General features: G+C 37.0%; 1 protein-coding gene across 5 annotated transcripts in view; it reads right to left on the bottom strand.

The window, feature by feature from the left end:
• The window catches only part of PPP3CC (protein phosphatase 3 catalytic subunit gamma), an 88978-nt gene that overhangs the window by 63881 nt on the left and 886 nt on the right, over window positions 1–24211 (bottom strand). For 2 of the 5 annotated variants that reach the window (XM_024747707.1, XM_024747706.1), the window contains exon 1: window positions 23881–24205. The exons of the other annotated variants lie outside the window; for them this stretch is intronic. In XM_024747707.1, coding sequence (XP_024603475.1) covers window positions 23881–23929 — 49 coding nt within the window. In that variant the 5' untranslated portion in view covers window positions 23930–24205. Of the gene's footprint in view, window positions 1–23880; window positions 24206–24211 lie in introns of those variants that run through there. 5 annotated transcript variants of the gene reach the window in all.

The raw sequence follows: 24211 nt of genomic DNA, 5'->3' as shown, positions 1-24211 counted from the left end.
AAAGAGAATAATTTGGTCTTCAAATAAGAAATGTCTGTCTCACCACAAGAAAGAAATGGTAATTATATGGTGTTATACATTGTTAGCTAATGCTATTGTGGTAATCATTTTGCAAAATATATCAAATCAACACATTGTACACCTTAAACTCACACAATGTCATATGTCAATTATACCTCAATAAAGCTGGGGGAAAAAAGAGAAATTTCTGGTCGTGCCAAAATGTGACAGAATATAGTGAAAGACAAATAAGACAGCATACCATAAGGGTAGACAGTATGAGAATTAGTATACTTTATTTGTCTGGGTTTGTAGTAGCTACAAAAACCAAACCAGACCAAACCAAACAAAAAAAACCTTTGAAGGGAGAAAGAAAATACGTTAAAATTTCTGACAAAACTGGTCAGATATGAGGGATTTTTCATAAGGAATAATGGCTTATAAATCCTTTTAATGCAAATTCTTTCATGAATAATAAACAAAGTAAGACTAGAATTTGATTTTCTTTCTGTTAAAAGAGCAAAGTTATTCTGTGCTCAGGGAAGACATTCCTTAAATCATCAAAATATTCTATTAACTCTGTGCTTTTTCACAAACTCATAAATCTTCTTTTTTTAAGTTCCTTACTTTTGGAAACAAGTTGACATTCCTAATAAACACTGTCACTTATTGTTGTGCTTTTAAAGATACTGCCTGTAACTACTTCTCACCTCTGGATAGTCACAGCTAATATTTTGTCACATAACAATTCTCTTTGATTTTGTTTTTCTCCAAATTCAGAATAATAAAACTGTGAAGATGTTTCTCACACCTACAGTATCTTTGGGTTTACACTAAATGACCATTAGGTTACACAAAGACTTGATCCTTTACCTTATTAAAGATAGTTTTGAAGGATTACAGAAATTATTAGCTCTGTTTGGCATTCTCCAACTTTTAACTAACTCAAACTATTGTGAGAGCTCTTTGCTTTATTAAAATGGGGTAAAAAGAAAAAAAAAACTAATGAATGAAAAGAGTACAGCCTTCCTAAGGTAATCATGTGTAAGTAAAATGTGTTAAAAGTAGATATGCTTCAATGTTTGTACATCTTTCAGGTTAAAGATACATTTATATACAAAGACTGACACAATAGCTGTCTACAAAAAGATTTTATCTCTAGGTTTAAATAAGCTTGTATTGGTGAAATTCTTAATACATTTTATAGGATAAATCAAAGGCCTGGAGATGTGTCAATGTCCTCTGTTCAGAACATATTCTTACTTTCAGAATAATCAATGACTGACTCCTTATAAAACTGATTATGTACTTTAACAGAAGATTCTACTCTCTTCCATTCTGATAAGGCTGGTTAATAATAATAAATTAAGTAAAACCTACAGACTCAACATCAACAAGTAGTTTCTGCTTCTTCCTTACATTCACCTAAATCTCCCAGTGATAATCTAAAGATCAAGAATTGAGCCTTGTGGAAACATGTCAAAAGAACTTCTGTTAAGGTATGTATCATGTACTTATAACTATTAACACTACGGAGAACAAATTAATTATGTGTATTACTGACATCATTGCTATGGCCAGACACTGTGTCTGAGCTAGGATTTCCAGAATTGTTTTGGTCCAAAAGCAGAAGATAATGTGAATAGACCATTTACGGCCAAGATCAACAGAACACAATCTCTCAGATGCCAGAAGCCACTGATTACCATGCAGTTTCCATGATTTTGCCCTTTATTCTCTTGGCTATTTCTTCTCTCTCTGCTGGTTCAAGATTCTAGACTGTCAATAAACACCCTGCCCTTTATTCCTAGTACTACCAAGACCTTTATCCTTGATAATCACCAAATGCAAGACTAATTCTTCAGACACAGGCAAAGGTGAATAATCCATATCCAAATTAAAGGGGAAAAAATGATTTGGTTACCAAAGGAAGATCCAAATAGATATGGGATATATGGGACATTATTTCAAACTTTAATAATAATTCTTGTTTGAGGTTTTGTCTGCTACAGATGCCATGTGTGTGATCTCCAGAGTCTTAAATGCTGCAGTCAGCCATTATCATAACAGGTGATTCAAAAAACAATCATCTAGGCCTTCCCTGGTGGCACAGTGGTTGGGAGTCTGCCTGCCAATGCAGGGGACACGTGTTCATGCCCCGGTCCGGGAAGATCCCACATGCCGCAGAGTGGCTGGGCCCGTGAGCCATGCCCGCCAAGCCTGCGCGTCCGGGGCCTGTGCTCCGCAACGGGAGAGGCCACAACAGTGAGAGGCCCGTGTACAGCAAAAAAAAAAACAAAAAACGAAAACAAAACAAAACAAAACAAAAAAAACAATCATCTAGGGCTTCCCTGGTGGTGCAGTGGTTGAGAGTCCGCCTGTCGATGCAGGGGACACGGGTTTGTGCCCCGGTCCGGGAAGATCCCACATGCCGCGGAGCGGCTAGGCCTGTGAGCCATGGCCGCTGAGCCTGCGCGTCCGGAGCCTGTGCTTCGCAACGGGAGAGGCCACAACAGTGAGAGGCCTGCGCGTACCGCAAAAAAAAAAAACCCAATCATCTAAGAAAAAGAAAAAAATGGCTTGGTGCTTACAGAGGTCAAAATTACTACCATCAAAAGCTTGATAAACACTCACAGCCTATCTAACAAAGATACAGATCTTGACTGATCACTTACCCTAAATGGCAAATCCCCCAGCTTAGTTAACAAATGATCAGAAGCAAAGAGTAAAAATTGAAACAGAAACTACAGATTGCTCCCAAACACTCAGAAAAACACTATGACTTAAAAGTCAGATAGGGCTTTCCTGGTGGCACAGGGCTTAAGAATCCGCCTGCCAATGCAGAGGACATGGGTTCAAGCCCTGGTCCAGGAAGATCCCACATGCCGCGGAGCAACTAAGCCCATGCACCGCAACTACTGAGCCTGCGCTCTAGAGCCTGTGAGCCACAACTACTGAAGCCCACGTGTCTAGAGCCCATGCTCCACAACAAGAGAAGCCACTACAGTGAGAAGCCCTCGCGCCGCAACTAAAGAAAGCCCGCAGCAACGAAGACCCAGCACAGCCAAAAAAAAAAAAAAAAAGTCAGATAAAGTGAACCAAACCAAACCACAATATGCATTACAGACTACCTAAGTTCTAACTTTTTTTTTTTTTAACATCGGCTCATTATGTTCCAGTACCACAGACAAGCTGATCTGACAGTAACTCCTCAGGGACTCAGCTGTACCAAAGATAAAACCATTGACCATTCCAGCAATTCACCTAAATTACATATTCTAGCCAGTCCCTGCCCAGACTACTAACTTCCACCCTAAAATCACTCTATGACCAGTCTCAGTTCCTAAAACCCTGTATATCCTCTTTTCTAACTCCTTCCTTCTGAGATGCCCCACAGTTATTCTAGTATATGTTATTCCTTGCTGCAACAAGCTAAATGTAACTTATTTTTGTTAAGACACAGATGTGTTCCTGGTGGTCGGCTTTAACATCCCCAAGGCAGGGAACTGGTGGCCCAGAGTCAGGGAATAGAAGAAGACTTTTTGCTACACACCTTTTAAAATTTTATACCATATTATTTATTCAAAAAATAAATAAAATTAGAATTTAGAAATGTATATAACTATTATAAATGAATTAATCAAGAGAAATACTACCAATATCCAATTTGGCTGCAACTCACCTAGGAATCAGTGTATTGCTGGATGTCAAAGAGGAAAATTCACCATCTGTTTCTACAAGGCTAGAAAGATTACTGACTTTTTTTGCGGGGCGGGGGGCGGGTGCCATGCCACATGGCTTGCAGGATCTTAGTTCCCCGACCAGGGATTGAACCCAGGCCCAGGCAGTGAAAGCACCGAGTCCTAACCACTGGACAGTCAGGGAATTCCCAAAGATTACTGACCATTAATGGATCATCAATACATCATCAACAGATCTTTGTGTCCAAACTCAAAATCTCTTCCTGTTTGGAAGTTAAATCTAAATCAGCCAGCAGTTAGAGGTGATAATTTGCTTTGTATTTAATGTGAATAAATTTTTATTATACTATGCATTTATTAAAATCAAGCTTAAAGACCCTTTAACCTGCCATTAAATAGCCTCATAAATGGAGTTATGCTTGATAAATATGGCTCATACAGTGCTGTAAATAAAGTGAAGGTTTTCAAGCTATTTTAAAACTTTTTTAATATTCTCAAAGAATTTACAAAAATAGAACAGTATAATGAATACTATAGTATTAATGTTCAACCTTCTGCTAATCTTCAAGCTACTCTTTATTTCTCTACATCGAAGAAACTATATACTCAATGCAGAAGAATTTTTTTAATAGCAGATACAAACTACTATACATAAAATAGATAAGCAATAAGGATTTACTGTAGGGCTTCCCTGGTAGCACAGTAGTTAAGAATCCACCTGCCAATGCAGGGGACACGGGCTTGATCCCTGGTCCAGGAAGATCCCACATGCTGCGGAGCAACTAAGCCCATGCGCCACAACTACTGAGCCCACGTGCCACAGCTACTGAAGCCCGTGCGCCTAGAGCCTGTGCTCCGCAACAAGAGAAGCCACCGCAATGAGAAGCCCTTGCACTGCAACGAAGAGTAGCCCTGCTCGCCGCAACTAGAGAAAGCCCACGCACAGCAACGAAGACCCAACACAGCCAAAAATAAAATAAATAAAAATTTTTTTAAAAATAAGGATTTACTGTATAGCACAGGGAACTATATTTAATATCTTATAATAACCTATAATGGAAAACAATATAAAAATATAAATATATTATATATAACTGAATCACTTTGCTAGACACCTGAAACTAACAAAATATTGTAAATCAACTATACTTCAATTTAAAAAATTTTTAAAAACTGCATAAAAGCAATAACTACCATAAAAACAAAAACAAATTTCTTAGAATGCCATCAACCAAAGATAACCACTGTTAAAATTCTGGTGTGTATCTTAAAATTTTTAATATTGAAATATATTATTTTATAATCAGTTGTAGTATACAATCTAGTAATCTGTCTTTTGGAAAATATTCCAGAATCCTTCACTGGTAATCTGTCTTTTGAATTTTGTATTACACTACTAAAATCTTCTCACACCAACAAACATTCTTCTACAATATAATTCTCAAAGTTTGCATCATGGAAATAATATAATTCACCTAATTAATCTGCTATTATTAAACATTGCAGTTATTCTTATTTATTTTTGCTATTATGAATAATGTGGGAACAAATATCTTTGTCCATACATCTATAATCTCACATGTTCATTGGCCATTTGAATTTATTCATTTATAAATTATCTATACACATCATATCCCTTGTTCATTTCTTTTGTCCTTCTGTGTGATTTGCAGTTCTTTAGTAAGTATAAAAGATGACTAAAAATACATCCATGTATTGAAGCTAGCCATAAAGTGCGAATATTTTATCCCTAAAGCACACTTTTAAAAGGAGGCATTTCAACTCTAGGCAATATTTCAAAGTAAATTGTATCCTTCTAAAGAAAACTACTAATCCCTAGTTCAGAGGGAGTCTCTATTTCCTTCTTTCAGGTTTTCAATTCAATTTTGCAGTAGTCTATCAACCTGCAATCTTGTTTTAGCCAAAGTAAGTCATCTGCACTAAATCCTGTGTTAATTTTAGGGTACAGCTTCCATAACTTCTTTTTTAAAAATAAGCTTTATTGAGGTGTACTTAGGTACAATAAACTGTATCCACTGAAGTGTACAATTCGATAAAATCTGACATGTCTCTACTTATCAAACCACAACCACGATCAAGATATAAAACATTTCTATTACTCCTGAAGAATCCTGTCTCCTGCCTCCAGCACCAGGCAACCACTGATCTGTCAGTACACATAAATTTGCACTTTCTAGTTTTATATGAATGGAACTGTCCAGTGTATAGTCTTTTGTGTCTGGTGTTTTTCATAAGCATAATGATTTTGTGATTCACCTGTGCTATTGCATATATCAGTAGTTTGTATCTTTTTATTGCTGAGTAGTACTCCATTGTGAGGATATACCATATGGTTATCCATTTACCTGTTGAATATTTCCTGGTTTTGGCTATTATGACTAAAGCTGCTATAAACATTTGTGTATAAATCTTATATTCATTTCTCTTGGGTAAATACCTAGGGGTGGAAAGCCAGGGATGTATGACAGGTGTATAATTAACATATGAGGAGACTGTCAAGCAATTTTCCCAAGTAGTTTTACAACTTTACATTCCCACCAGCAGTGCCTGAGAGTTCCAGTCACTCCACATCCTTGTTAAAACTTGTTAACTGTCTTTTTAATTTCAGCCATTCTAATGGGTGTGTAGCGGTAATTCATTGTGGGTTTTTTTTTTTTTTTAATTTATTTTTGGCTGCGCTGGGTCTTTGTTGCTGCGCGTGGGCTTTCTCTAGTTGCAGTGAGCGGGGGCTACTCTTCGTTGAGGTGTGCAGGCTTCTCATTGCAGTGGCTTCTCTTGTTGCAGAGCACGGGCTCTAGGCGCGCAGGCTTCAGTAGTTGTGGCACACAGACTCAGTAGTTGTGGCGCACGGGCTTAGTTGCTCCGCGGCATGTGGGATCTTCCTGGACCAGGGCTCGAACCCGTGTCACCTGCATTGGCAGGCGGATTCTTAACCACTGCGCCACCAGGGAAGCCCTCATTGTGGTTTTAATTTGTACTTCCCTAAGAGTTAATGATGTCGAATATCCTCTTGTATGCTACTAGCTATTTGTTATATCTTCATTTGGGACTTGTCTGTTCAAATCTTTTGTCCATTTTAAAATTCTGCTGGTTGGCTTATTAGTGAATTGTAAGTTCTTTATATATTCTTGACAAAAGTCCTTTGTAAGACACATAGAGTGTGAATATTTTCTCCCAGTCCATGGCTTGTCTTTTCATTCTCTTAACAAAACATATTTAGAAGAACAAAAGATTTTAATTTTGACGATGTCCAATTATCAGTTTTTATAGTTCATGCTTTTTGTGACTTAAGAAAAGTCTGTCCACCCAAGGTCACAAAGATTTCTTCTATGTTTTCTTCTAGAAGTTTATAAAAATGGTAAGGTTTAGCTTTTACATTTAAGTCTATAATGCATTATTAATTAAGTTTTGTGTAGGGTATGTGTCAGATTTCACTTTTTTCCATATGGATATCCAGCTGTTCCAACACCATTTGTTGTAAAGTTTTTCTTTTTACTGCTGAATTGCTTTGTCAAAAATCAAGTGACCATTTATGTGTGGGTCTATTTCTGGACTCTACTCCTTTCCATTTATCTGTAAGTCTATCCTTTTACCTTTACCACACTGTCTTGATTACTGTAGCTTTATAGTGAGTCCTGAAACCAGGTAATATGAGTCCTTCAACCTCGTTCTTCCCTTTTAAAATTGGTTTACTTACTATTTACAGTAGCCAAGTCATGGAAGCAACCTAAACGTCCATCAACAGATGAATGGATAAAGATATGGTACATGCACGTGCGCGCGCGCGCGCGCGCACACACACACACACACACACACACACACACACACAATGGAATACTACTCAGCTATGAAAAAGAATGAAATAATGCCATTTGCAGCAACATGAATGGACCTAGAGATAATCATACTAAGTGAAGTCAGAAAGAGAAAAACAAATATCATATGATATCACTTATATGTGGAATCTAAAATATGATACAAATGAATTTATTTACAAAACAGAAGCAGACACACAGACAGACAATAAACTTAGGGTTACAAAAGTGGGAAGGGGGGGATAAATTAGGAGTTTGGGAGTAGCAGATACAAACTACTATGTATAAAACAGATAAACATAAAAAAAAAAAAAAATCTTGTAATAAACCATAATAGAAAAGAATATAAAAAAGAATATATACATAATATATGTGTATAACTGAATAACTTTGCTGTACACCAGAAACTAAATTGTAACTCAACTATAATTAAAAATTAAGAAAAAAAATGCCCTCAATTGTCCTCCCCCTACAAAAAAATAATAAAACAAAATAATTGGTTTGCTTTTCTCAGCCTTTTTAATTTTCATATAAATTTTAGAATCAGCTTACCAATTGCTATTAAAAAATCCTTTTAGGGGATTTCCCTGGTGGCGCAGTAGTTAACAATCCGCCTGCCAATGTAGGGGACACAGGTTCGATCCCAGGTCTGGGAAGATTCCCACATGCCGCGAAGCAACTTAGCCTGTGCGCCACAACTACTGAGCTCTGCGCTCCAGAGCCCGCAAGCCACAACTACGAAGCCCGCGGGCCTAGAAGCCGTGCTCTGCAACAAGAGAAGCCACTGCAATGAGAAGCCTGTGCACCGCAACGAAGAGTAGCCCCTGCTCACCGCAACTAGAGAAAGCCCCTGCGCAGCAACGAAGACCGAATGCAGCCAAAAATAAAAAAATAAACTTATTTTTTAAAAAAACATCCTTTTAGGATTTTGATTGAGATTGCATTGTATCTATAAATCAGTTTGGGGAACTGACATCTTAACTATATTGTATGGTCTGATTCATGAACATAATATAACTCTCCCTATATTTAGGTTTTAAATTTCTCCTAGCAATGTCCTGTGGTTTTCAATGAAGAGATCTGACATATTTTTGTCAAATTTATTCCTAAGTATTTTACGTTGTTTTGGTTGATATTCTAAGTAAAATTTTTTAAATTTTCATTTATGAATTGTTTGCTGATGTTATATAAAAATGCAGCTCATTTTTGTATATTCACTTTGTTTCCCTTGACCTTGCTAAATTCAATTACTAATGATTATTTTGTAGATTCCTTTGTATTTTCTATATAAACAATCTCGCAGTTGGCAAATGAGACGGTTTTACTTCTTTTCAATCTGTGTGCATTTTAGTTTAATTTCTTGCCTTATTTCAATAGCTAGGACTATTAGTTAGAATGCTGAACAGAAGTGGCAAGATAGGCCATTCTTATATTATTCCTAACCTTAGGGGAAAGACATCCAATAGTTTACCATAAAGTATGACATTGGCTATAGGTTTTTTCATAGATGATCATCAGTTAAGGAAGTTTCCCCTATTCCCAGTTTTCTAGAGGTATGTTTGTTTAAATCATGAATGGGGTGTTGAATTTTTGTCAAAGTTTTTCTGAATTTATTGAAGTAATCATATACATTTTCTCCTTTATTGTTAATATGTAGATTATATTCATTGATTTTCAAATGTTAACACAACTTTGCATTCCTGGGATAAACACTACTTGGTAATAAATAATGTGTTATTCTTCTTATTAATAAATTTGCTAATACAAGTTAGCTAAAGTCAATGATGCTAAATTATTTATGTTGTGCTAAGTTGTCCAAAGCATCTAAAAAACGCTTTTTAATATAGGTTTCAGATTTCAACTTTCGTAACTGGAGTCGCAATAATACTAGCGACCATAATGTTCATTGGTCGCGTGCTAACTACATAACAGGCATTGCTAAGGGCTTTACATACATAGTCTCATCTAACCTAATAACACTCTATGAAGTATTACTATCCCCATTTGACAGATGTGGAAACCAAGGTTTAGGGAAGTTAGAAACTCTGTCCAAAATCTCACAACTAGTAACTGGAGGAGCTGGAATTTGACCCCAGGTCAACTGATTCCAGAGACTAAGTTCTTTTGCTATAGTGCTTCACCAAATAATCTGTAATACTTTTTCTTAACACATAAATCAAAGTAAAATAAGACACGTTAGAATGAAAGTAATCTCTCTGAGAAGCCACTAAAATTTAAGTTCAAATGAGACCTACGTAGACATAAGACAAATAACATTCATACACAAGATATGAGCAAAAGCAAAAGAATTTTTCACAATCCAGGATTTTACACAATTCTAGATTTTACGGAATTCATGGTTATACAATGTTACTAACTGAAAAATAAAACATTCAATACCTGGATAGATCTAAGTTCCTATATCTAGCCTTCCTAAAATCCTGGATAATAGTGATATTTGTTAAAACCTGAAGTTCTGAAATCTATAGCAGACAAAGAACTGGAAGGGTTCTTTGAGGAAAATTCAAAAATACTAGGGAGGTAATTATATTCTAAGTTAAATAATTCAATATTTATCTGGCATCTACTACATGCTCATACTGTGTAGGTAAGGTATAGCTTATATAATTTTAACATATGGAGTCTACCTTAAAGAAATTTATGTTCTATTTAAGTAGACAAAATAATTCATATAAAACAAGATGTAATATCAACACAGAACAGTTAAGCAATACACTGTACAGTACAGACTGTATGGAAGATTATAAAGGGGATTATCAGTAGATGGCTACAGAAATCATGAAAGGGCATCAGAAAGTTGAAATTTGAGCTGGATCTTCTGGAAGTTACAAAGCCACTTTCTCATTTTTGGGTATTTGTTATAGAAGCACTCCACTCTTGGCACCAAAATAAAATATATAGAAGGAATAGTAAAAGGGAGAAAAGAGGAAATTCCAGACACATATGTAATATACTACATGTATACAAATTTTAATGAAATATTTCAAAATATAATTTTACATAAAATGGTATAGGAAATAATACAAATAGTACAAACACCCATGTACCTACCATGTAGATTTAAAATATTAAGTTTGTCATATCTGTTTCAAATATTTTTCAAGAACTAAAATGTTACAGATATAATTGAAGAGAACCTTCATCCTTTTCCTTCATCCCAGGGGTAATTAGTACCTTTAAGTACTTGTGTATCCTTCCCACACGTATATAAATTTTTGTTATAAATATATCTATACACAATATTAAAATTTTTACATATGTGGTGTCATACTGTGTAACCATTTTTTAAGAATTTATTTATTTTTGGCTGTGTTGGGTCTTTGTTGCTGCACACGGGCTTTCTTTAGTTGCTGCCAATGGGGGCTACTCTTCGTTGCGGTGCGCAGGCTTCTCATTGCCATGGCTTCTCTTGCTGCAGAGCACGGGCTCTAGGCGAACGGGCTCAGTAGTTGTGGCTCACGGGCTCTAGAGCACAGGCTCAGTAGTTGGGGCACATGGGCTTAGTTGCTCCGTGGCATGTGGGATCTTCCCAGACCAGGGCTCAAACCCGTGTCACCAGCATTGGCAGGCAGATCCTTAACCTCTGCGCCACCAGGGAAGTCCCTGTGTATCCTTTTGTAACTTGCATTTTTATATTCAACATTGCTTTCCAGGTTTACCTGGAAAGGGCCAAGGTACCCATGTTTTCTTCATGTTTTTTTTTAAGCGCCACAGGTGATTCTGGTTGGTAACCAGAGTTCAGAATCATCATTCTAAGTCTATATATATTTAGCCAAGAAAGTTTTCAGTGTTCCCAAACTGCTAACACATTTTAACCTACTTTTTACCATGAGTCAGTTGCTGTTAGACTACCTGTATTGCAATAAAGATTACTTTACAATGCTTCCAACTCAGAAGCAAAAACCCTAATCAAATCAGGTTTGCACATGATTCAAAACAATAACCAAACTATAAAAATGAGTTTCTGAAGGGGATAGGTGTGGCTACAAAGGGGTAGTAACACAAGAGTCTTGTGGTGATGATACAGTTGAGTATCTTGATTGTGGTGGTAGTTATACACATGTGAAATTGCACAGAGCTACACACACACACACACACACACAAGTCCATATATAACTGGTGAAACTTGAATAAGCTATCTGGATAGTGCCAATGTTAATTTCTTGATTTTGGTATAGTACTGTGGTAGTGTGGGATACTGACATTGTGGAACAGACCTAGGGGAGGATGTATAGGACCTTCCTGTACCTTTCTCTGCAATATCCTGTGAATCTATAATTATCAAAATAAAAATTTAATAAATTTTTAAAACTAAGTTCCTAAAGTACACTGAAGAAATTCTGCAGCCTTTCCATGGTCAAATTCAATTCAATTCAGTATACTGCTTCAATATATATCCAATACATAAATGACACATATTTTCATACACCTAACATCTGATGCAGAACTGCATTAAAAAGACCACATTGGTGACGACCACTTCAATCCTACAGTAAGTATAAAAGATAACCCTTAAAAGTTATTGGCCTATAAGCTATTATTTTTAGATTACTGTGTGGTCTTATCCTCACGGGACACTAGGATTTACCTAAATAGCTATCTCTGTTCACTCCAAATAACCCTGCTTTCATTCCTATTTTAAGCCAGCAAGCCTGCCCTACTTTTGCAGACTTATTTCCTAATCTACTCACCTGCGTTTCCAATCATGAACCAGTTAAACACTGCTTAAGAGGTTGTATTAGATATTATTAGTGAAAGTCATATGTACCTTTCAGGTCCTTTCATAACTGATCAGAACAAATAATTTTATTTCAATAATCTGAAATAGCTCTTTCGGATTATTCCCTCTGTTCTTTGATAGTCACAGAACTCACTAGTCTGACAGAAACAATAACTTTATAGTGATCATATGTGTTCAATAAAACAATGCACAATAGTAAAAAAACAACTAACTTGCTTTCATGAATAAATCCACCAATTACCGTTATTACTCTGGCCATTCATTAAAACTATCTTATTTTATTTTTAAACTTCCACAAAGCCTTAGGTCACAAGAATAAAATGTACCTAGGCATACACACAAAAAAACACAAATTAAGTCTTACCTCTTTAGGCCACTGATCAAACATTAAAGTTTAAACCTGAAAGGATTATCAATTTATAGAGTGAAGGAGCAAACATTTCTTACGAGATATAGTCTACGGTTTAGTCATCTGCTCTTCCCAGTGGTTATTAGTCACAGGAAGCTCCAGAGTTCTAATTTTCTGTCACATTTTTGGGAAGTTATCATATGCTATACTGAGTACTTTTCAAGACAGTATTTAAGCTTCTGAGTATAACCACAAATGTGTTGCTTATAGTGGGAACTCATCAAATATCTGTTTCTGAATACATGATTTCCAAAATTCTATCTATACTATAGAAAAGGACATTTTCACCATTTTTATTAAGGATTTTACGTTTAAGTCCTTTCAAAAGCTAAGGAGATTAAGGTTGGAAAATATAAAATATAACACTGTTAAACTATCATTGCACATACGCCACTTAAAGTCAAACAGACCTGCTGTCAGATCCCACCAAGATTCAAGAAGAATTCATTTAATAAAGAACAGCTAACATTTATTAAGCACCCACTATGGGTACTATGCTAAGCACTCTACATAATATTGTACAATATGAAATACAATCTTTAAATTCTGAGGTAGGTACTGTAATCTCCCATTTTAAACTTGAAGCAAGGAAAACAAATGACAAAAGTCACACAACTAGTAATTAGCAGCGCCTGTGCTCTTTCCTACACCGTCTTCAATAAAAAAAGCTTCTTATGCTTTCACTTAAACAATTACTAAGCACCTATGTGCTAGGCACTGTATTCAACATTAAGAACACACAGTTCTTGGACTTCTTTGGAGTGGTTAAGACTCCACGCTTCCAATGCAGGGAGCGTGGGTTTGATCCATGGTCGGGGAACTAAGATCCCACACACCCCACGGTGCGGCCAGATAAATAAAATAAAATAAAAATATTTAAAGAAATTTGTAAAGCAATAAGACTGCTCATGGGAGCACATGGGAGGCACTATCTAATTCTTCTTCTGATGATGATAGCAGCTAACATGTACTGAGCACTTACTTTGTGCCTGTCACTGTACTTTGTGGAGTTTATTTCATCCTTACAACTATCCTGCAAGCTAAGTTTTATTATCCCTCTCCCTCAAACAGGGAAATGGAGGTAAAACAAAGTTAAGTGATTTGTCCAAGGTCACACAGATACCAAAAAGAGGCAGAATCTGAATCCAGCTTCACCTGACTTCAAAGCCCATGTTCTAAAACCATTACTCGTACAACCTCCTAGTAAAGGGGAAAAAGCTTCTCAGATGTTCTCTTGGCTAAATCTTGAAAGATAGATAGGAGCTAGTCAAGTTGGGGGACAAGATTCTTCAGAGAAGTAAGGCAAAAGAGCCCATTCACAGATACAACAATTCCCCATGGCATTCTGGGGAACCACAAGGAGTAGGAAAGTAGGTTTGGGAATGGGGGTGTGAAACGAGGAGGAACTAACACAAGGTTAGAGGTTTAGCACGAAGGAACTTCTACATCAACAAAGTTAGAGTTTATCCTACGGGCTGGAAACGTTCATGAAGGATTTCAAGCACAAGAATGATCCTTTACATTATCCAAAGATCATGATGGCAGCATGGAGATTAGATTAAAGAGCCCTAGGAAGTGGCTACTGCAATAATACAAGCAAGAAGTAAGAGAGGGAGATGAAGCAGAAGTTTATGCAGAAACCAGAAGTCCACAGAACTGATTCTGGTAGAACGGGATATGAAGTGAAAGGGATAGGGGAGAGTCTGGCCTGACTCCCAGGCTTGTCATGTGAGCCAGTGACTAAATGGGTAAGTGGTATGATTAACAGGGATGGGAAATATACTTAGGAAATCCTTTCCATCTTCTCTCCTTATTAGTGCTTTTTAATATTTATTTTATCCCTCTACCGCCTTACTCACTTGAATCTCTCCAAAAAACAAGAACAAGTCTGTCACCATATCTGTTTGGGTAATGTTTGCATTTTCCATAATTTTGGATTACATTTATAAGCCAACTAAGCCTCAGTTGGTTGTTTGTTTTTAACATATAGCCATCAAAATAATCTTGCTATCTCCTAAATGGGATCACTGTCAACTGATCACTGATAGATTTCAGCTATTCCTCTTCCTTCTCCTTTTCTTCATTTAACCTCTTCCCATTCTCTGACACTTCTAGTTTAACCACCCTCTCAAGTCCTTAGTCAAGTATACTTGCTTTCTCCATCCTTACTTCTGCATGTTCTTCCAAGACCCATCATGTAGCTGCAACAACCTCTTTTCCTACTAAGCAAGCTGCCTTCACGCCACATCAGCTATAATATACTTTAAAACTCATGTTCTTCTCTTTAGCTTGCCTTCACTAAGCCACCACTGAATCCTCAAATATGATAGTGCCTTTCCTGAGTCTGGTTATGTGAGGCATTTCTTAACTGTACTCCTTTTTCTCTCAACTTTATATTTTGAAAAACTGAAATCCTATCAAAAAGTGAAAAGAATAGTAAAATGAATATCCATTTGCTCTTTACCCATATTCACCATGGTAAACGTTTTGCCACTTTTGCTTTCTCTCTTAACAAGTACATTTTTTTTTTCCTGAACCATTTGAAAACAACCTGCAGACATCATGACATTTCAACCTAAATACTTCATCAGGTATTACCTAAGAATAAGAACATTCTCCTTTATAACCACAATACCATACCACACACCCAAGACATTTCCCATTGATATACTATATCTAATATATACTCCATATTCAAATTTCCCCAGTTGTCCCCAAAATGTCCTCTATGACTTTTTTTATTTTCCCAATCCAGGCTTGGCACTGTACTTGACTGTCATTTCTCTTTCATCTTCTCTCATCTAGAATAGTCCTCTTGCCTTTTTAATTTTTCATCACTGACATTTTTTTAAGTAAAATTAAAAATGTAGCTCTGCAATACCATTAGCCACATTTCAACTGATCAGTAGCCACATCTGACTAGTGCCTACTCTACTGGACAGTGTGGAGAACACTGTTGCCATTGTTATAAGATCTACTGGACAGCCACAGAATTCTACCATTAAAATTGACGTTTACTGTTTTCACTTTGACACTTTTGAAGAGTTCAGACCATTTGTCTTGTAGAAAGTCCCATAAACTGGATTTGTCTTGTCATTTACTATAACTAGATACAGGTTAAACATCTTTAGCAAGGATTCCATTGGCAATTCTTGAATGAATTCTTAAATTATCTCCTAGTGTTTACTTCATTCAGAATTTCACTCTCTTGGGCTGACATTGTCTAGACACTGCACAAAAACATCATAAATTCTTAGTATTCAATAAATCTAACAATGATCACCAAAGATACACATTCCCTTGGCCAGCTAATATAGCATATTTTTCTGTCACCCAGTCTAGAGAGCCTAATTACCAAGTTATACCCTCTTCTAATAATAAACAAAGACTCAAGAAACTAAAAGATTTCATGATAAAAATCTAGTTTGCCAACAAAATAAAACTGAATATAGGAAACTAAAAGTTCTCTCTGCATACATCTGAATAATTAGGTACACTATACAGATAACTAAGTCAGATATCACTTAGGTTAGGTTGAAATTTTTAGACCTCAGTTTTGCAATTTCAAATGAAGCTAAAATTTAACATGAAAACTTAAAACAGAGTGTTATATTCTATTAATGATTGCCAAAGGATGAAAAGATTAAAAGACACCTCTTTATTGCCATTAGTAGCAGCAAAGCTCTGAAATGACCACAAATATGAGAATTAGCTGAATAATTCTGTCTCTCATAGACGTATGTCTAAAAATTAGCTTTTCCCCAAAATGTCACTTTAATGGAAAAATACTCTGTTATCAAATACTGCTTAGGAAAAGTGCTTTAATTAATTCTTTTTAAAAAAATTTTATTGAAGTATAGTTGATTTACAATGTTGTGTTTAATATCTGCTGTACAGCAAAGTGACTCAGTTATAAATATATATATTCTTTTTCATATTCTTTTCCATTATAGTTTATCACAGGATACTGAATATAGTCCCCTGTGTTAAATAATTCTTTAATTCACTTTAAGTAATGAGTCCTTAGCACTTGTCTCTCCAATAATCCGATAGCTTTTTTTTAAAATTTTACAGTAAAATGTGATAATGTTACTTTACAGAAGAAAGCTTTATTACCAAATGTCTGATATACATAAGGCTTCAATCACAACCATTATCACACGGGTAAAAAAGAACACCTTATTCCTGCTTGGAAAAAAAAAATTAAGTGTTTAAATTAAGATGTCCTTTTTGAGGTTTGAGACTTTCACTCAGAGGTGTAAATCTCAAAGAGCATCAATTTCCAGTGTTTAAATATTATAGTTTGTACAATGAGATATCATCTCACACCAGTCAGAATGGCCATCATCAAAAAATCTATAAACAATAAATGCTGGAGAGGGTGTGGAGAAAAGGGAACCCTCTTGCACTGTTGGTGGGAATGTAAATTGATACGGCCACTATGGAGAACAGTATGGAGGTTCCTTAAAAAACTGCAAATAGAACTACCATACGACCCAGCAATCCCACTACTGGGCATATACCCTGAGAAAACCATAATTCAAAAAGAGTCATGCACCACAATGTTCACTGCAGCTCTATTTACAATAGCCAGGACATGGAACCAACCTAAGTGTCCATCGACAGATGAATGGATAAAGAAGACGTGGCACATACATACAATGGAATATTACTGAGCCATAAAAAGAAACAAAATTGAGTTGTTTGTAGTGAGGTGGATGGACCTAGAGTCTGTCATACAGAGTGAAGTAAGTCAGAAAGAGAAAAACATATACCGTATGCTAACACATATATATGGAATCTAAAAAAAAAAAAAAAGGCCATGAAGAACCTAGGGGCAGGACAGGAATAAAGACACAGACCTACTAGAGAATGGACTTGAGGACATGGGGAGAGGGAAGGGTAAGGTGGGACAAAGTGAGAGAGTGGCAATGGACATATATACACTACCAAATGTAAAACTGATAGCTAGTGGGAAGCAGCCGCATAGCACAGGGAGACCAGCTCGGTGCTCTGTGACCACCTAGAGGGGTGGGATAGGGAGGGTGGAAGGGAGGGAGATGCAAGAGGGAAGAGATACAGGGATATATGTATATGTATAGCTGATTCACTTTCTTATAAAGCAGAAACTAACAGACCATTGTAAAGCAATTATACTCCAATAAAGATGTAAAAAAAAGAGAGAGAAAGAAATGTATACACCAAAAAAAATTTTTAAATAAATATTATAGTTTGGCAGTTGTTAATTACAATGGTAAACTAAGTATAACTTAAATAATGTTGACAAATTCAACAGATGTGTGCTATATGACTTGCTGACATCGAATATTTATACTTGAAAATGTTTCTTCTGGGTTGGCATTGTATCAAATGGCTGAAAATATAAAGGACCAAAATATGAATACAGGGCTTCCCTGGTGGCGCAGTGGTTGAGAGTCCGCCTGCCGATGCAGGGGACATGGGTTCGTGCCCCGGTCTGGGAAGATCCCACATGCCGCGGAGCGGCTAGGCCCGTGAGCCATGGCCGCTGAGCCTGCGCGTCCGGAGCCTGTGCTCCGCAACGGGAGAGGCCACAATAGTGAGAGGCCCGCGTACAGAGAAAAAAAAAATGAATACAAGCACTTTCAAATAATTTTCATGCTGATTGAAACCAATATGAAAGAATTTAGGTAAAATTACAATATTTATGTTAAAATAATATGAGATATTTGAATAATAAAAGGTTTAATATATGTCATCCATTTTCCTTTTAATTTAAAATATACCAGTAGATGGAAATACAGTTGACCCTTGAATAAAGAGGTGGTTAGAGGTGCTAACCTTCCACACAATAGAAAATCCAAGTACATCTTACAATCAGCCCTCTGTATATACACGGGTGGTTCCCCCATACCCAAAGTTCCTCCCTATCCGTGGTTCCACATCCTTAGATTCAACCATTCTCGGATCCTGTAGTACTGTAGTATTTACTACTGAAAAAAAATCCACGTATAAGTGGGCCCACAGTTCAAACCTGTATTGTTCAAGGGTCAACTGTATTGAAAAGTATTAATGAAAGTATAGTAATGAAAAGTATTAAGAGTAGTTTCTGGAAGGAAGGAATATGAAGCCTTTGTTTTATTCCCTTTTGCCTTTCAAATTTTATAATTAGCAGGGTTAAGCTTACATTTAAAAGAAAAAAAAATTTTTTTAATCCTTGGTAAATCCATTCTCATAATATGAAAAACGGAGAGAGGGGACAGAGGGGAAATAAATGAGGTATAGGTACCAGAGGCTGAAATGGGGTTCAGGATATACTTGTGGAAATAGCCATTTCTGTCCATACTACTCTTCGTAAAAATTTTTAAGAAAGCTATAGCCACACTATTCCCAGTGCCAGGATATCAAAGAACCAACAGCCTTCAATGCTGTGCTACAAATGGCAGTACATTCTACACTTGAATTCCAAGAGAATGGGAGAACTCTAACAGCATCCTCCTGAAAAGCAGTCTGGAGCTTCCCTAGTGGTGCAGTGGTTAAGAATCCCCCTGCCAATGCAGGGAACATGGGTTCGAGCCCTGGTCCGGGAAGTTCCCGCATGCCGCGCGCGGAGCAACTAAGCCCGTGTGCCACAACTACCAAGCCTGCGCTCTAGGGTCCGCGAGCCACAACTACTGAGCCAGCGTGCCTAGAGTCCGTGCTCCGCAACAAGAGAAGCCACCGCAATGAGATGCCCGCGTACCACAACAAAGAGTAGCCCCCGCTTACCACAACTAGAAAAAGCCCACACACAGCAACAAAGACCCAACACAGCCAAAAATAAATAAATAAAATAAATTTATTTTAAAAATAAATAAAAATAAAGTGCACATACATTTGTAAGTTGAGAAGGTGTACTGAACTGCTTTCTTGAAAAACTCCACTAAGTGGCAGAATACCTATTGAATATTGGTTGCTGTATTTTGCTGTTTGTCATTAAAACTTATCTGTCCATATTCTAGAAAATATTTATATTTTAATAAAGAAGATAGATCGCAGTCAGATGTTTCCATTCTTGAAAGAAAACGGAAAGGTAATATAAATCATAACAAAGTCAAGAATATAAACAAAGAGTAAGAGGGGTGTGAACACTGCTGTTTCATATATAGACAACTAAGCACAGACTGTGGGCATCCGTCTAACTCTTGGGAAGCTAAATTGAGAGTACCATTTCTTTCTTTTTCTTTACCTCTTTTTTGAGAACTTCCAGTTGTACAGTGTTTAACATGTGGGGATCAAATGTATCTATACTTTAAGATATTCTAAATATGGATAATTTCTAACCTAGGAAAACATGTAGTTTAAGTAAGTGAAAAGTTCAGGAAAATTTTTTTCTTGTAATCCTTCATTTGGCATTTGATTTATTAATTGAAAGTTTTATTTAAATACTTATTAAAAGTATGTGATTTATAATATATAGAAAATAGCCACAAGAAAAAATAGAAAATTACTATATTTTATCTTGTTCTACCACTCTGTCTAGTAGTATGTGTACATGTATGTTCTAATGTATCATAATTTTTCATTTTCATTTAAAAATCTAATGTCCCCAATTCTATTCAGTTTTAAACTATAACAACTTTAACTTCGTATTTTGTAAAGGGCTAAAAGTATGATTTAAACTACAGATGGATATTATATTTTAATCCTAAATGAAAGATAATGTAAATAATAAGCATAGATCTGATTTGAATAAAGGTTTTTAAATAGTAAAAATAAATAAATAAATAAAGTGCACAATTCAATGATTAAAAAAAAAAAAAGAAGTCTGACTTCTGTTAAAACCCCTTCGGCCACCAAAGAGCAAACTCAGACAATGGATTCTCTATATTTGTTATGTAATGCCTAGTGAAATTTCCTTGCTGTTTCTGAAAAGATTCAGCTTACAGGAATAAACTTTTTATAAAAATCACTGTCAAAGAAAAAAAATTCCTTCCAACAGGAAAAGAAACTTGGAAACCAGGAAAAAAAATCAAGCTGAAAGATTTTCAAAATGGAATTATTTGGGTTTCTCGTTTTCTGCTCCAGATACGAGTAGTGTTGCCCCCAGTGTATATGGACTGTTCTGGAGGCTCATACAAATTTTAGTTTTTAAAACAAAGAAGCAAATGAGCACCAATTGGGAGTACATTACAGATGGCTCTCCATAAACATTTAATGAATGAGTGAAATCATAAGAATGTTTATATTTTTAAACACAAAATAAATACCTTCAACTGCTAGAGAAGAAACCAGCTGCCAGGGAAGTACTAGACAGACTGTATTATTGGTTTGTACGCTGTTATCCATGGGATTCCACCCAGATATCCTTTATATTGTAGAAGAGGTATCTTCCTGACTGGGAACAGTTTCCTAATTTATAATTTCATATGCTTTCCGATTCTGATATTTTTTGAATGTTAATGATTTCTCTATTATCCACTTATGAAGTAGCTGATCTATTCTCACACTACTATCATGTTTCATAATACTACCTTGTCTTAAGCTTTTCACATCCGTTATGTCATTTGCGTGGCTGAGATGCTTGACAAAGAAGGTATTATTAACCCTATTTTGCAGATGAGATTATTGAAGCAAAAAAAGAGAGAGTTTAAGTAAAAAGGCAAGGTTAAAAAAAAAAGGCAAGGTCACAAGTAAGCCCGAGAAGTAGGAGTAAAACCTCCAATCTAGTCCTTCATTTTAGGAAGGCTGCTATTTAAAAGACACAAAATACAAATCACTCCCACCCACCCACACTTCTCCAAGATTTGCTCAAGCAAAACAATTAAGCAGAATTTAAAGTTAACAGGAAATGACAAAACCAAGAATAACTGGGGTGTGGTCTCACCTCTGAAAAAGATTTCCAGCTGTGAATAAATGCAAACAACTCTGGCCAGAAAAGATAATATTAGATCAGGATTTAGAACCCAGTACAGTACAACCGGAGCTTAGCTATATATACAGTGACACCTTACTTTCTTAGAATAAACCTCAATATTTCAAACTCAGGAAAACCCAGAAAAAAAAGCAACGTAAGTCACCAGGAAGCCAAAATTGCTGTGTTCAAGTTCTGATACTAAAGTTTTTATATATGAGACAAATCCACCCATTCTAAGGGCTTGAAATCATTTATGTTTCATTTTTTTAAGGGTAATCTTATAATAACATGCAGTAATTTATAAAATTTCACCAAAAAACAAATTTGAATCATATAGACTATGAGGGTATTCACTTAACTGTGGGCATACCTAGCAATAAGCCAGCACCTGCATTTTAGCTACATTTTGTTTTACTTTCCTTCTATATTTAAGGGTCTGAAAGGGTCATTTAAAAATTTCCTTGATATCTTACGGCACGTTATGGTAGAAATTACATACTACAATGGCGATCAGAATTTGAGATTCATGAAGGTCTGAGGACTACCACTAAGCTTCACTCAGATCCTATTTATTCTGACTTGACACACTATTCTGGTTTATCTGGTTTCCCTGCCTACTTCAGCTTAGAAGTGGCAGATTAGAAGGGCATATTTTGACAGATAGAGAGCAGTACTGCAGCAGATAAACTAAGAAGAGACAAAAGCACTAAACTGGTATAGCAGTGAGGAGTCATTTTAGCACAGGAGGAAACTGCCAACACCCTTATACAGCAGAATGCACCGGCCATATTAACTGCATAGGACAGAAATTAATGCACATAATGATGACCTTGATTTATCAAAAAAGATTATGTTTAGTAGATTCTGAATCTTAAGAGAGGGTTATATACTCTTCATGGGTTATATACTATAAAGACTGACATTAAGATGGTCAAAAGAATTTAGCAGTTAAAGGGCTGTCAGTTCTATGAACAATTCTCTTAAATCCCTAATGATACCACACAAATGCTGAGTAGATAAATCTCAAAAACCTCATTACATTTAGTAAATACTATATAGTGTAGATAATTAACATTTATGATCAACACTTATGATGATGATTTTTTGGGGGGGAGAACTACATTACACACTAAAATTACATATTGCAGACAATCAACATTTATGATGCTTACTTTTTTAGGGGGGAAAAAAAAACCTAAGTTATACACTAAAATTCTCTCCCTTCATTGAACATTCAATAATTTTTCTCCACTTAAAAAAAAAAGTTTTCTTGTCACCAATCCTGGTTTCCTTTCTCCTTCTAATTACCAGAATGAAAAACTAAAAGTATTTTAATAGTTTTCCCCACTTACAACTAACCCCTTTATTCAGAGGTCACTAACACACCTGGTCTCGGTATATTCCCTTCTTACAAAATAGTGCTTTCAAACCGAGTATTAAAACTCAGAAGAGTTGTACTTGTCTTATGTCTGAACAAAAGAGGCACATAAATTAGTGGTTATATTTAAACCACTATTCTTAGTTTAAGGGCAGAAACAACTACAATGTAAAACCCTGTATGTATTAGTAAGGAACACTTTAGTTTATTTTGGACATCTGAAACAGGGAACATCATTCTCCAAGTCTCTATGGCCAAAAGGAAAATAAAACACCAAAAATCATGTCAAGAGATCTGTAGATCCCTTCCAAATATCACAATATGAATTTATTTGCATTTATTTCACTATATTGTTTCTTTTACTAACAGCAGTGACTTGTGATGATCTGAAGAAAGTGGGCTAAAAGGTACGTGGTATCCATCCTTTAAAAAAGGGTGGGGAAGAGGCAAGAAAGATCTGATCCTACAGAAGAGGAGCGGCAGAAAGATCTGACTTGGAAGGGTCTACTCAACTCCCTACCCACATCACCCTAGATGGTTTCCCCCAGGTAAGAGCCTAGAAAAGAGGAATCGGTTTTTAAAAAAAATATGTGGATCCAGACTCTTTGGGGGTGGTGGGAGAAGAAATCGCCACCCTGCCTGGAAATCCGACACTACGGGAGATAAATAAGCAATCTCCAGCTAGCTACTGGTCCAGGTGCAACAGAAAACGCCCGGCGCCCCCGCGGGGGAGCCCCGGTGGAGATCCCGGCCTCCCGTCTCCCACACCCCCTCCAGGTCCTCCTCCGGCATGGGTGCCGCCAGGGATCCCGCCGCCCTCCTGCCTCCTGTCCTCGGCTCCCTCCCTCCGGCCCCGAGCCTTCGCCCGGCCGAGGGCCGTTTCCCGCTGGTCGACTGGAAGGCCCGGCCCGCTCGGCACCTTTGATGACGCGTTCGGTGGTGGAGAGGTGGAGGTTCCTCCCGGACATGGTCCCCTCGGCCTCCTCCCGGTCCAGGAGACCGCCAGACGTGCGCCTCCGCCTTCGCCTCCAGCGGTCTCGGCTCCCCGGGGCCGGTCAGTCAGCCGTGCCCCGGCCCGGCTCCTCAGGGCGGCCTAGGCACCAGAAGGAGGCGGCCGCGGCAGCCCAGCCTCGAACCCCACGGACAGGATGCGGGCCCACCGGCCGCTCCCTCCTGAGGCGCGGAGTCGCGAGCGCCCGCGACCGCAGTTGAGGGAGGCAACCCCAGCGGCCGCGGCTGCGCGCGGCCCG

This window comes from Neophocaena asiaeorientalis, unplaced genomic scaffold (assembly GCF_003031525.2).
Source record: "Neophocaena asiaeorientalis asiaeorientalis breed wild unplaced genomic scaffold, Neophocaena_asiaeorientalis_V1.1 scaffold429, whole genome shotgun sequence".
Lineage (NCBI taxonomy): Eukaryota > Metazoa > Chordata > Mammalia > Artiodactyla > Phocoenidae > Neophocaena > Neophocaena asiaeorientalis.
Note: the sequence above shows the minus strand (reverse complement) of the source record. Positions and strands in the feature narration are given on the sequence as shown.